The 15,773-nt window shown below is 38.4% G+C and overlaps 1 protein-coding gene across 1 annotated transcript; it reads right to left on the reverse strand.

Moving 5' to 3' along the window:
• Positions 1-13,201: 13,201 nt before the first annotated feature.
• LOC149140157 (ubiquitin-activating enzyme E1 1-like) lies at positions 13,202-14,029 on the reverse strand. The gene is made up of 3 exons (XM_089450909.1): positions 13,833-14,029; positions 13,716-13,727; positions 13,202-13,478 (listed from the first exon to the last, which is right to left on the reverse strand). Exons 1-3 carry the CDS (start codon positions 14,027-14,029, stop codon positions 13,202-13,204), a joined length of 486 nt encoding a protein of 161 aa, XP_089307035.1.
• Positions 14,030-15,773: the final 1,744 nt, after the last annotated feature.

Below are 15,773 nucleotides of genomic sequence, written 5' to 3' on the forward strand. Positions count from 1 at the left end.
GATCTCTTTGGAGCTCTACCAGATGAGGTCATCCTGGAAGTTTTCGATGAAGAATGGGTGCAAACAGTGGATTATGAACATATTCCTTTCAGATGTCGAAGGTGCCATGAACATGGGCACCTATTTAGAGATTGCCCTCTTAGTAAAATAGAGACCAAAAGTAAAGCTACCACAGTGAAAGACACTGAAAGCTTTCACAAAGTGGGATATAGAGGAAAGGGGGGTAAAAGGGGGCCAAAGAAAAATCAAACAGAGGGGCAACAGGCCAGTCTGAACAGGTTCCAAGTATTAGAAGAAGAGGAAGAGACAACAAAGGTAGATCAGGAAATGGAGGGCAACCCAGGGAAAAGGAAAAGGAAGAAAACAGTGTGAAAACACGGGATATTTATAAACAGAAAGAGACTACGCTAAGCAACAGGGAACTGGAAATGGACCAAGAAATTACCCCGAGTGAGATGGAAATGAAGGATCATGAACTACATGATATTCTAGACAGAGAACACCTAGACCTAGAAGGATTCTTGAAACAGGGGACCATGGGAGGCGTTGACTCACTACCTCAAGAAGATTTTAACAGAGTGTAGCAGTTATTCCTATGGAGAACCTAGGCTAATGAGCTGGAACGACCAAGAAACACCGAAAGGCAGGGCAATGAAGGGGTGAAAATTATGAAGACCACACCAGGACTAGCTCCCAGAAATCCAGGAAGGAAAAGGGGCAGAAAAAAACAAAATGAGTTATTGATGGAATGTGGAAAACTAATGATAGATTTAGGTAAGATGAAAGATCTAACCAGCTACTCCTTTACAAATCTTTCATAATGAAGTTAACATCTTGTAATATCAGAGGTCTAGGAAGTAAAAGGAAACAAAGGATACTCAACAATAGAATGAAACAAGAAGCTCTGGACATGATCTTTATCCAGGAAACTAAATGTTCCATTCAAAAAATAAAGGAAATACACAGTAGATGGCTCAATAAATATGAGTTTCTAGAAGTCAAAGCAGACAAAACAACGATAGGTATCCTTACTCTTTGGAACCCCCAAAAGATTGGCATAATAGATGCTAAGGCATCTAGGAATTATTTATCAATGGTTATTTAGCCTGTGGGAGATAGGGAGATGTATTTAATTACAAATGTTTATGGCCCTCAAAGACCTGATGATAAACTCAGGCTTCTAGATTCTATTGTGGAACTAAGGGATAGACACGCAAGAATACCATGGATAATGGGCGGGGACTTTAACATGATCAAATCCCTTATGGAGAAAAAAAGGTGGGACCAGAACTTTAAGAAAGACTCTATAGCATTTCAAAATTTTCTAGACAACATGAATCTAGTTGACACAGATACGAGTAATGGCCTCTTTACATGGAACAATAAGAGAGGAGGAGAGTCTCAAGTAGCCTCAAAGTTAGATAGATTCATTATCTCATAGGACCTCATGCTCACAGGCCTGGATATGATAGTGAGAATTATCCCCTTCGGTGGCTCGGCCCATTGGCCTATCCAACTTGAGGTTCAAGGAATTGGCACCCCCAAGAACAGACCTTTTAGATTTGAGAATATCTGGCTCACCCACCCAGATTTTATCAACAACATTGCAAAATAGTGGATAGAGGACCTACAGATTCAGGGTACAAGAATGTTTCTACTACACAAACGACTGAAACATATCAAGCTCAAACTCAAAGATTGGAACAAGAATGAGTTTGGCAATATTTTTGAAATGAAAAAAGCTGTCGAATGTAAAATGCAGGAACTCAATCAAGCCCTTATCATGGATGGCTTTGATAGGGCAAGAAATGATCAAGCCACCAAGCTTCATCAGGACTGGGAGAACTTATGTAAACAAGAGGATATATTTTGGAGACAAAAATCAAGAGTTCAATGGCTAGAAGAAGGAGAGAGAAACACAAGGTTTTTCCCCAGATCCACAATGGAGAACAGGTCGCATAACAGGATCTCAACAATCAAGGACTCTGGAGGTCAATTACTTAATAACCATGAAGACATAGAAGCTGTGTTGGTTCAGCACTTTCGAAGTATCGCAGAGGAGACCATCTTAGATAGAGCTCATTTTATCAGGGAATTCACTAAGCACATTCCTAAGCTAGTAACAAGAGGAGATAATTACAATCTCAATAGGTTGGTGGATGAAGAGGAGGTTAGTAATGTTATCAAAGAAATGCAGAATGGAAAAGCGCCAGGCCCTGATGGTTTCAATGTCGATTTCCTTAAATCTTGCTATAACATTGTCAAGCAAGATATTCTGAATGTCGTGGAGGACTCCAGGATGAATAGAACCATTCTGAAGGTGCTCAATACTTCCTTCATCTCTTTGATCCCCAAACAGAACAATGCTCTGACTCTAGATAGATTCAGACCCATAGCTTTGTGCAATGTGGTGTACAAGATAATATCCAAAGTAATTGCCAACAGACTCAAACCCCTTCTTACCACTCTGGTTTCTATCAAGCAAACAAGATATGTGGAGGGAAGACAAATTCTCAATAACATTATTCAAGCGCATGAGGTGGTTCATTCATTGTTAAGTAATAGGAAGTCGGGAATGATTATGCAATTGGACCTAGCCAAAGCTTATGACAAGTTGAATTGGACATACATCAAGAAGGTCCTTTTAGCCTTTGGATTTGACCACAACTGGGTAAGGTGGGTAATGGCCCTAGTGACTTCATCTAGTTTTTCAATTCTGGTTAATGGTTCTCCATCTAAGACTTTTAAACCTTCAAGAGGCCTTAGGCAGGGAGATACTCTCTCCCCCTTTCTCTTTATCCTCATGATGGAAGGACTTAGTCGATCTATCAAGCATGTTAAAGAAGTGGGTATTATCCAGGGTCTCAAAATCTCCGAAGACTGGACAGGCTTTGACCCATCAACAATTTGTAGATGACACCATGCTTCAAGGCATACCCACGGTCAAATAGGTGCTAGCTTATAAACAAATCCTTCGTGACCTTGCCATGGCAGCGGGTACAGAGGTAAGCCTCTCCAAATCTAAGATTTTCTTCTTTAATACTAATATTGCTATTCAGCGAAATATCTCCAGAATTCTGGGCTTTCAAAGAGATGTGCTACCTTCCAAATACTTGGGAGTTCCACTAACTGACAAACCTCTGCACAAGAGTATTTGGGAGCCAGTGATTAACAAGTTGTAGGACAAGACCCGAAAATGGAAAAATAGATCTTTGAACTTGGCAGGCCGGCTGGTGCTTACAAAATTTGTCCTTCAATCAATCCCCATATTCATGCTTTCAGCCCTTCCAGCTCCAAAAGGAGTCTTGCATCAATTAAGAACCATTCAAAGAGACTTTCTTTGGGGTAAGGGGGAGAGAAAGAAATGGGCCTTGGTAGCTTGGGATACTATTTGTAGACCTAAAAACCACGGAGGTCTTGGTTTAGATGATCCGAAAATGCTAAACAAAGTTTTAGGGGCAAAATTATGGTGGAGATGGGTAAAAGATCCAGAGGCTCAATGGGCTCGTATTTGGAAAGAAAAATACGCTAGAAATTGGCAAAACAGTGACCTCATAAGGATGTCTGGCATCATAAAAGGCTCCTACATCTGGAATAAAGCGTGGGAGAATAGAAGCATAGTTCAAAAAAATAGTTTCTGGGAAATCAGAGCGGGAGATCTAGCATTGTTTTGGGAGGACAAATGGCAACAAGAACCTATACTGCTAAGAGAGGACTTTGTGGATCTCAAGAATGACACTGACACCAAAGGGCTACTTAGGGTAAAAGAATTTTGGGATCAGACAAGTAGTGAAGGAAAATGGCATACCTGGAAGAATATGGAATACAGGGATGACAACCCCTTGAAAGCAAAAGATGATGCACTTCTAACAATGTTGGACCAAAGGAAAATACTGGTATCAGAGGATCATGACCAACTTAGATGGGGCAATAATAATGAAGGCACCTTTAATCTTAAGGAGGCAAAGCGCTTAATCCTGGAGCTTGATTCTAATGAACCGGATAGGGTTTGGCAGAACCTATGGAGGCACCAAGGATGGATGAAAACCAAACTTTTCATGTGGCTAGTACATCATAAGAAAATTCTTACTTGGGAGAACATTCGGAAGAGGGGTGTTCTGGGACCATCTAGATGCCAGCTTTGTGAGTCTCAAGAGGAAACAATGGAGCACCTACTCAATACCTGCATATTCACCTCCAATTTGTGGGATGCTTTTGCCTTCATTTTCAAAAAGACAGACAGGGACAGAGGGAGCATCACCAATACCCTTAATAACTAGAGAGGAAACTTCTCTGATTATGAAATAATCAGCAAAGCTTGGGCTTTAACTCCAAGCTTCATAATATGGAATGTCTGGAAAGAAAGGAACAACAGAATCTTCAAAAATAAAAAAGGTTCCTACCAGAGCATCATGGCTCAGATCTTAAGTCAAATTAAGGAAATGGTGGGAACTTTAATGCAAACTTTCCCAAAAAATACCCCTTCAGAAGCTGATATGTAGATACTTCTTCAGTTGGGTATGCAAGGGCTTATTCCTCAAGGCATGGACACGAAGGTAGAGAAACTGGTCACTGAGAAAGACTTTTAGCATCCTCCCCCTCAGAGTTTTATGAAATTCAACATAGATGGAGCCTCAAAAGGAAATCCGGGTATTGCTGGTTATGGTGGGGTGTTAAGGGATGAAAACGACTGCATCCATTTCATTTATCATTGCCATATGGGAAGAGTCACAAACAATATGGCAGAGCTAATAGTGCTAGAACAATGTTTAGAAATCCTGAAGTAGGATAATCTTTAGAATATCATAATTGAAGCTGACTCTGAGCTAATTATCAATTTGATCAAGAGAATCTGTTGTGGTTTGGCGTTGAAAAAGGTCTCAAGACACTGGAGGTTGCTTCAGGTCTTTCAAAGGATACAGTTCCACCTTCTACACTTGAGAACCATAAGTTTCACTCATGTGCGAAGGATGACCAATAAATTGGCGGACATTCTAGCTAATAAAGGGGCTCTCTGCACCAAAAGCAGTGTCAAGTTTAGATGGCAAGAGATGCCACAGGGTAGTTTGAGGGAGAATTGTCTCAATCAGGCGAATGAGGACCGAATGCTATATCGAAACAGAGTTGGTCAACAGCCGTAGAGGCTGGGTCTAGTAGACACGGATCTAATATGAAGTGGTGTTTCAGAGGTGATTTTGCAATGGGGATGCAAGTCTTTGCCAACTTTCTCAGCCCAAGGAAGCGTGAACACAGGGATCTTAGGTGGAAGTTGCTCGGCAGCCAGTTATTCTTAGATGCGTGAACGACGAATATCAAGGGTGGTAAGAAGATTTCCTTCTTCCTTGGGATCAAGCGAATGAGGAGTAGGGGTGATGTGAAGGACCAGAGTCTCGACTTTCTCAGCCAACATGAAACCCTCCACATTACTACCCGTGGTGTCAATACCGCCGTGGGGTGGTTTATGGTTTATCACGCGCCCTTAAAGCCGGGAGTGGTTTCTCTGAGTTGAGCGTGATTCCACTCACCACTCTACACGTGGCCAAGGTAGGAGAGAGAATACCACCCTCATCGGGCGGTTATTCTCTGAGCTTCTTGTTCATGCGATATGATCCTCCACTGTTGGATCTGGCGAGGATAATCAACGACCATGATACGGCGTGCATGTTGGTGGGTCGCCCATGGTGTCAATACCAGCCTCAGGGTGGTTTATGGTTTATCGCGCGCCCTTAAACCCGGGAGCAGTTTCTCTGAGTTGAGCGAATTCCACTCACCAAACTATACGTGGCAAGGGTAGTAGAGAGATTACCACCCTCATCGGGTAGTTATTCTCTGAGCTTCTTGTTCATGCGATATGATCCTCCACCATTGGATCTGGCAAGGTGAATCAACGACCTAGATACAACGTGCATGTTGGTGGGTCCGGGTCTTGTAGTGTGTATAGCTTCATGGTGGGTCAATGGGTGTTCGGGTGGACCACTCATGCATTGCTTATTTTCTCTCTGTGGAACTGAAATTTTGTTTAGCTGGGGGTTCATTTCTTTTTCCAATCCGGGTTATTTTTGCTCTTTTGCATGGGTCTTTACGACCTAGATACGGGTTCAACCTTTTGGTTAGGAAGTAAAACCTTAGGCTAAATGGTTTAGCCTTTGGTTGTTTGTATTATATGTAAATTTCTCCTTTTGGTTATTTTGAATAGAAGGCACAACTCTTGCATTAGCCAAAAAAGAATATGATGATAAAATACTTAAGAAAACACGAAGGGTCAAGAAAATAAACTCTAATGAAGAATAAATCAACAACAAATACTATAAAAGTGACACCAATACCTACATAGATAAACAAACAAACAAAATAAATCCCGAAAAGAAACCTAAAAAACTAGGAGAACATGACAAGGACCCAACTTCTACTAATATTCCAACCATCATTTATATTCAAATTATTGGGTCCTTTTTCAATTTCTAGGGCCTCCCTCAATTTACGATGATGGAAATGACTAACCCTAGTAATGACTTGGGCCTCCTCAATGCATATGTGATGCTTAGATTTATCTGCACGCTTTGCCAAAGGAGAGGAGAGGGTCCTGCCATGCTTGATGTCAGCGACATGCTCGCGAATCCTTTGATTAATCGAGCGACCAGTCTCACCAATGTAGGGAGTCCCACAAGAGCATAGGATAACGTAAACACCTTTCAAATTCTTGGGTTCCAATGGGTCTTTTACAAATCTAAGGGAGCTCTGAATGGTATTTAAAGGCCTAAAGATTGAAGCCGACTTATGCTTCCTTAGCATCCTCACAATCTTGTCAGTGGTACCTTGGATAAAAAGAAGATGAACACCAGAAAATCAATCCTTGGTATCTTTCTTAGCACTAAGACATTTTTCAGCTCCAACGAAAGCCTTAGTACATTGGTGTCTATTATACCCATTATTAAAGAAAACACTTAGGAGATGTGCTTTCTCTTCATTGAGATGGTTTTCATCAGAAACTCTTAAAGCTCTAGTTACTAAGATGTTGAGAACACCAAGCTTTTGAGTTGGGAAATGATGAGAATTAGCATGAAAATATTGTTTCATATGAGTTTTCTTACGAAATACCTGATGAGAAAAAGAGCCATCATCATTCCTTGAGAGGAGGATGTCAAGGAAGGGAATACTACCATTACTTTCAAATTCCATGGTGAACTTTAAGGAACTAGATTGATTGCTAAGATGGAGGAAAAACAGTTCCAACTCTTCCTTACCATGGGACCAAATGACACAAGTGTCATCCACAAACCTCTTCCACATCTTAGGCAGAAGAAGAGAATAAAATAAGGCCTTTGATTCAAAATCATCCATGAATAGATTAACTACCACAGGGGAGAGTGTGGAACCCATGGCGACACCGCAAGTTTTCTCATAGAATTCCCCATCGAATGAAAACAAATTAGAAGTAAGAAAAACAACTAAATTAGTCGTATCAGAATTCGTAATGTGCTTTATGACTTCGATGGCCTCATTGTTAGGGATATTAGTGTAGAGGGAGACGACATAGAAGCTCACAAGCTTCTCATCTGAATCAAGATTGAAACTCTTTAACTCATTGACAAACGATGCAGAGTCCTTGACGAAGGATTCTATATGGCCAACAAGGGGCTTAAGTTTCTCCGCTGAATATTTAGCAAGAAGATAAGTTGGCCCTCCTATCATGTTGACAATGGATCTTAGAGGAGCCCCTTCCTGACGAATCTTTGACAATCCATAGATTATGGGGGTAAGAGAGAAACTTTCTATAAGCTTATGACTAAATGAGCTGATCAAGCTACTAGTCTTTATAGCAAGAGCCACACTTTTGGAAATCTTCTTCAGGGGATCATTGTTGAGTTTCTTGTAACTCCCACTTTTATGGAGGTGGTCCAACATCTTCTAACGGTAATCATCTTTATAAAGAATAAACACAACACCACCTTTGTTGGCTTTGAGAACAACAATATTCTTATTATTGTTTAATGATTTGAGAGCATCAAATTCAGGTTTTCTAATGTTTTTCTTGGGTGGCTTTGCCTTTCTAAGGACAACCGCACAATCTTAATGAATTATTTCTTTAGTGACGCCCTGTGAAGCTCCCTCCTAGAGTCCCCTAACTAAAAACTAAATTTCTCTAATTTTAAAGACTATAAGATGGGAAATAACTTATTTCTATCCAAACATTTATTTGATGATAATATACCATTAAAATTTATTTACCACAAATTAATTAAGTAAGAATTTCATTGCAACCATTTACATAAGTAATCAATAAACAGAGGAATACCTATTCCAATAGCTTATTTGAGACGCTCGTGAGCTCCTAATTCTGTTGGGATGCTCCTCTAGACTACCCAACTAGATTTGCCTCCCAGCCAACTAGGAAGTATTTCCTAGCCTTGGGAGCCTCCACAAGTTCCCTAGCCCTCCGAGCCCAAGTCCAACCAGATGTAGTGTGTCCAAGTTTAACCAACATTCTCCAGATCCAAGTTTGATCTCCCTCCTCTTTCTCCACAACCCTCCTCCAAAACAAAATCCTCCAAAACAGAACCAAACCAAAACCAAGACCAAGGATCCCCCCCTCTCCTCTGATCATCCTTCCCCTTTTGATGCCTCTTCCTCCCATCCACCTCAACCACCTATCATTAATGTCATGACTACCCCCTCATCCTTTCATTTAGTATCCTTAACTTTTCTTACCATATCTTCTCCCAAATAGATTTGAGAAGACATTTTGGAGATAAGATATGGATATTTAATTTGGAAATTAATTGGAGAAGACCATATCTTCTCCCAAGTAGATTTTGAGAAGAAATTTTGGGGATAAGATATGGATATTTAATTTGGAAATTAATTGGAGAATACCATATCTTCTCCCAAGTATATTTTGAGATGACACCTTGGGATATGGATATTTAAATTGGAATAAATGGAAGGAGATCATATGCTATCCAAAATTAAATTTGAGAAGATAAATTGAGAATTGAATAATAACAATAATAAAATTTATATCAGTAAATAAAAATTACAGTTTCACAAATGTAAGTATATACCAATATTTCTTGATAATTATAAGTCAATATTTTTAGGTAAATAAAATTTGCATGATAATATTAAGTAGGACAGTACATACACCCCACCTTCAGAAAACTTCGTCCCGAAGTTAGAGTGAAAAGGATACAAGGAGTTTGAAAGCAGTTTGACAATAAAGCATAACAAAATAGAGAGAGAGAGAGAGAGAGAGCGAGTTATAGTAGTAAAATTTAATAAGTCAGGCAATGATACCACTTCCCATCAAGAGTCTCCAACTAATCTATATCCTCCTATCCTTCCTAACCTACTTTCGTTCCCACCCTATCCATCCTCTGTTGTTATATACTATGCCATCGACTATACCAATCTAACCACAGATAAAACCAATATGGCGGAAGCATCGACTATATCGACCTAACTTCCCCAGCAGGAAACTAGAAATTATCATCACATGTCTAGGGGAGTGTGTCCATCACTGCCCTCCCACAATTCCAAGTTTGGAGGTTACACGGTGGGAAATACCTCCACCCCTCCTTACAACTAGGATCAACACCCTAATATGGACCACATTACAACGCTGGTTGGATACTTGTCATCAAATAATCCAGTCAGATAGTCTTGCCACCTGTCATTTACATTTTACCCATGTCATAAGAGTGCATAAGAAGTAGATACCAAATTTAATAGGACAATGTACATCATACCATTCCTCATTGGATGTCTCGACCTTCCCCAATGGAAGAGTAGATCTTGGTTATCATATAGTTCTTTTCAATCTGGAAGTTAGTTCTCATTCATGCATATATATAACAACAAAATAGATATAGATACGTGATCTTAAACATCATGTCATTAAGTCTAGTATCCACATGTCAATTTTGTAGTTCATACTGGAAATAAATCTTACATTAGATAAATCATAATTTCACTAAGTCATTCATTAGATAAATCATATCCACTTAAGCCATACATGAAACAACAATAACTCTGATAAGTCATGCACTAGATAAATCATAACCAAGTAAGTCATACATTAGGTCATACATCAAATATTTCAATCATCAATACCTAATCCATCTAATGATTTATATAAGTAGTTTCACCTGTCCAACTAAATGCATCAATATTACATAGCGTTCATAAATAAATAACATGGAACTACAAATAGAGCCTTAGCATAGGTAGTTATCTAAGTCAAAATGGGCATCACAGATGCTCAAAAAGTGAGGGGTAGTCACAACGTATTGTCTCTACATCCTCCCAGTTAGCAGATCCTAGCCTATACTTGTCCCACTGGACCTTAACCTGGTCCACCATGTGACGTCTGAGCTGTCGAACCCTACTTTCCAATATGCATAATGGTTCAACCATTATGGTTCCCATGTCGAAGAGCCGCAATTCCCTCTAATTTAGTTTGTGAGATTCATTAGAAACATAATGTCGTAAAATAGATACATGAAAAACATCATGAGTTTTATGCAAATATGGTGGCAGTACAAGATGTTAGGCAACTGGTCCAATCTTCTCCTTGATCCTAAAAGGTCCTATAAACTGAAGTGACAACTTCATCCCTTTCCCAAACCGAATGGTGCTTTTTTTGGGTCGGATATGAATAAAAACTTGGTCTCCTACTTCATAACTTCGATCAGTCCTATGTGAATCATTTTTCTTCTAGCTGTTTTATTCTTAGGAATTTCACTTTGTGAGCTATGGTCTTGCAATAGTATCTACATCTTCCCAGGAACGTTTATTTCATATCTATCCATGTCTTTATCGAATTCCTTCCAATCCCATAGCTACTTCATCACATGAACCTCTAATGTGGAGGGGAATATGTTTAGGCTTGTTTATACCTCCACATGGTCACATTCATGTTTGGGTTGAATTCCTTCCAATCCCATTAACCACATTAACCACTTCATTTCATGACCCTCTTATGTGGAAGGAATAAGTTCAACTTTTGTACATACTCTAGATAGACATATCCACAACAACCTCAAATTTGAATAGGAATATAATAGATGCTTGCATAGGCTTCCAACAAATAATGGTAGACATTTGTACAAATTGCTTTCCATTTTCTCTATAAATATTTTTTTGTGGGTCGCACAATAAGGAAAGAGATTGTTTCATCACTTATGCCCTTGCCTTTGTTCCGGGTATTGGAAAATATGTCTTCCTCTATAGGAAGGAATGGAGAATTTGATCCTTTTTCTCTACCCTATCTTCAAATAATAATTTAGTTCTACTTTTTTATGTCTTCAGAAAGTTTGGGAGGTACACATCCCCTATAAAAATGTCAACATGTTAGGCACGATCCAGGGTTTGAAATACTTCACTCAAAATCCACCTAGAAACTTGTCAACAAGTCGAATCTGATCACATACACTTTTGACCACTCTTTCAACCCTTCAACTCTTCAAAGGTAGTGTTGGATTTGTTTTTGGTATTTTCTAATCTATTATTGTTAAAATTCTAAAATTAACAATCTACTTCAAAAAAAAATGCCACTATCTTCCAACTTCATCCATTTAAGAGCTAAAACACCAACTGAATACTTGTGAAAACTTGAATAAAATACTAAAAATAAGGAAAACCTAAGGGGTGGGTTCTTCTGTCATGATAGGGGCTGGTCCAATTAACGATCAACCCAAATGCATCTACAAAAGACAACTTTATCCACACTCAACTTGTTCTAAGCCATAAAAATATGTTCCTTCCTTGCTTCTATGGTGAAAGGCAAGGTTAAACAGTACATAATGTTCAAAAGAAAATAAATAAACTCCTTGAATTCTATAGGCCAAAACACTCATTTTTAGATGCAAATCTACCTTTATAAGCACATACTAGGAAAGAAAATAAACAAACTCATGAAACTATGCAACAGGTGGAAAAATAGATAAAAGTCTCTAACTTCCAAACCAACTATCCAAGATGATGCACATAATTTAGATTTTTAAATTTTAAACCAGAAATGAAGACATGGTTTTCAAATTTTAAACCAGAAACGAAGACATAGTTTTCAAATTCCAGAATAAAAATTTGAAATATCTAAATTATACCAAATTTTGTGTTTCACATTAGGAAGCAATATCTACACTATACAATTTGTGTTTCACAATAAAAGGAAACCCCATTTCATTTTTAAATTCATTCCTCATTAAGATATAAGTAGTAGGAGGAGTTACCTGGGGTTATCTCAGGTGGTTAGGTGGAACAATTATTATCCTTCTTACCCAGGTTCAAATCCCTGCTAGTGACATGATGAGCTTTGATGTTTTTGATGTGGATCAATTATTATCCTTCTCACCCAGGTTCAAATTCCACATTGTGACATGATGCTTTCATGAGCCATTTGTTGACTACCATGATTATCATGAAATTAATCTGGTTTACCCTAGTTACCATTCTCAGAATGAAGGTAAGTGCCTGGTGCATTTTTTTAGGATATATATTTCAAGTAAGGAAAAAAACAAAAAGAGAAAAGAAGACAATTCAAAGCTGCATTGTGTACCATGGCCCAAGGGGTTGTATAGAAACAGATTCAGTGAATCAAAATAAAAAAACTGCACAGAAGTACAGGAATAGAATGAGAATAAAAATAATTAATGTTCTTAGGCAGAGAGACCATTATAAAATAATTGCATGCTCTGCTGCCTATATAAAAACTAAATGATATAATGTACAATTTCATCAACTCGAGAGAGATGAATCAAAGAATTAAAAGGGTGGGATAGATTAGAGTGAGACAGAAATAAAACCTGGAAAAGTAAATGAAAGTTTCCAGGACATTCTTTCATAACCTCCTGCTTAATGGTTCCACTAAATATAGCTACCATGGGATACAACACTCCACTGAAACCACTTGCAAAATATTCGAAAAAATTCAACAATATTAACATCCATCCTAACCAGCGAGTTGTCATTTAAAACCTTTGCCACATCAATGAAATACTAGCATCTTCCCAAGTTGCAAAGGGAACACCCAAATTTATGAACAAATTTATCTGGGGTTCAAACAACCAAGTGTACAAGGGGAGGGCAGTCAAACATTGAGAAATCATTGAGAATAAGTTCACCAGGACCTTCAAGTGCTTCTTTCAGTGCATGAAACTTTAAGAGCTTGGATTTGTTTTCCTAAGAAACTATGCCACCCATATCATAGCATCCAAAATTTAGTGATATCTTCCTGGACATGGAAATAATATGGTCTTCCAATCTCCACCTTTCTTGGCCTCCTGTCACTGAATTCATTCATAACTTTAACTTGAGAGAAAACAACAAAATCACCAGCCTTGAAATGGAGCCTTTCATCATCAACCACACATGACACAAGAGCAGGATTGCAATTAGAAACAGAAGAAATGATGCCCATCTGTGCTTCCACGGTATTCACATCAAACACATTAAGCTCTTCCCCAAAGTCACAAAACATACTGCCAAATAGTCCCTGATCATTGGATTTGATTAGAGCAACTGACGGTTTATGATTATGATAGAAATCATTTGTATTCAACTGCTTTCCCAACACCTATGTCTCTAAACACTGTCCCTTGCAATTGCATGGAATATGGAATCCATTACCACTTGGAAGTTCCATATTCCTAGGAAATTAGGCATCAATGAAATTGCCTGGCAACAAAAGAGGTGTTGTTGTCATATCTTAGATTTACCATAAATTGAAACTGCAAAAACAACGTTTAATTTCTACAACTTATTACAGCAAGCAACTGCCTCATTTTTTCCAATATCAAGTTTAGTAAAAATGAAAATTGGCATATAAGTCCTACCTTCCAACATTTGATTGGTCATGCAAAGCCACTGATTTCGCTCCTTCTAGTATCACATCATTGGCCATTTCAATCCCGAGGCCTTGAAGGCTGAAGATGAGAACATTTGCACTGGCTTGGCGTCTGATAGCCTCCCTTCCATAAACTGCCAGTTGTTTGTTGTGCAAACATTCGTCTGTGTATTTGCTTTCGTACATGATCATAAGGAATCGAGTTTGTGCTACCTCCACTAGCATACATCATGTTAATTATGTTTGTGTTCTTCACTCAAGATAATATGATCCATTATTACTACCTCAAAGCACTATCTGCTATTATCTTGATCTAACGAGGACAAGGACAAGGAGAAAGGATGCACTTTCTTAATTGAGGTCCCCTATACCATAATATATATATGTTCAATATATCATGGCATGCAACCCCTTCATCTACAGTCGTGACATCATGAATTGCTCAATTAATTATACATTATGATGACTAGTCATAGTCATTCCTACTCATTGCATGTCTGCCTCGCCTTTCAAACGATTTATTTTCCTAAGGCCAACCTTAAACTACCTCACAATTTTCTCATGTTTGCAAACTAATATGATCTTCATGCCCATCTCAACCTTCTTGAAAATATCTTCACACTATAAGGGAAAAGCCAATCAATGTGGCATGTAGCAAGTTAGCTCTCTTGCTTCATTATTTCAAGTCTCGTCCAATCTCTTGTCTGAATTGTCATACAAAGTCTCTGAATATTTGATCAATTTTATTTTTTTATGTTTTTGGGTGAGAACCGTGTTATATTAGCTAGCAGCTTGTCATCTTGAAACTGAATAGCAACCATCCATGGACATTGAAAGAAGGCCCTCACTGTAGGAAGTCACTTTTCGATATCAAACTGTGTTTCATGGCTTCCAAGGAATGCCATATGCTTTTGACTACAAAGGTCCCTTTCATAATGATCGGCACAGGGTAATCAAAAGTGTCTGCTAGCTTATAACCTGATCAGGCTTTAGTTGATAAGGCTCAAGAACTAAGGCACTGCCCTTGAATTATAATGTTGTCAGTGTAGATCCCAATTAGTGTTATAACCACAAAAATAACAACAATCAAGCAAAAACACCAACAAGAAAGAATATTACAGTCATCCAATATGATGAAAGACAATATGTTTAAGGCTATCTTCCTCTTTGTTTTTCTTCTTCCTTGACATAATTTCCAAAAATCTTTTCATAGTCTTGATAGGGTCGTACATATTTATTATAAAATTGTCTGCGTGTAAGTTTCATCATAGTTTTCAATGTAACTTCCACACCAAGAGCACCTTTGGATCTCAAATTCGCAATCACCTTATAGCGAGGAAGTACCTGTTTATGAAAATTTACAACCAAATAATCAAGGAATTCTACTAGGTTCCTAACAAGGAACCCCATGTCACTAATCAAAAAGTTAACCTTCTCTTCTATAGACTGCAAATCATACATAATAATGTGTGGTTCCTTTTCTAACAACTTGAAGGCTTCCCTATGTGACAGTCCTTATATAGTAAGATATTCAAGGCGTGCTTTCACCCGTCTACTTCTTGTTACAATGCCCTCTCTCAAAATCTTGTCTTGCAAGGGTTTTCTACATTTCAGGTTATTCAGCAATGAAACACACCTTGAAAGCTCCCCACCCACTTTCATAAAAAATAATTAAGGATTGTGCACAATTGTTTTTACAATATGATGACCAGTGAGGCCCATGCTCTCCAACTCAGTAACCAATGGTTTCAACTTGTCTTCGATGTTGTGAGCCAATAGTGCAGGAAATGTGGAGTAGACTCGATCTATGTCCTCTCCAATCAGACCAATGCTCTTGAGATACTCGATTTTCGAAGCCAGAGATTATGTTCTATAAGTGACAAAATTCAGGTACTTCCTCAAAACAAGATATATGGTCCCATTCTTAACT

The sequence above is a fragment of the Pinus tabuliformis genome, chromosome X, assembly GCF_031772625.1.
Source record: "Pinus tabuliformis cultivar Carrire ecotype Pingquan chromosome X, CPIR1, whole genome shotgun sequence".
Taxonomy (NCBI): Eukaryota; Viridiplantae; Streptophyta; class Pinopsida; order Pinales; family Pinaceae; genus Pinus; species Pinus tabuliformis.

Coding starts and splice junctions, on each gene's coding strand:
- LOC149140157 (XM_089450909.1), bottom strand. CDS start 14,029: ATGTACGAAAGCAAATACACAGACGAATGTTTGCACAACAAACAACTG.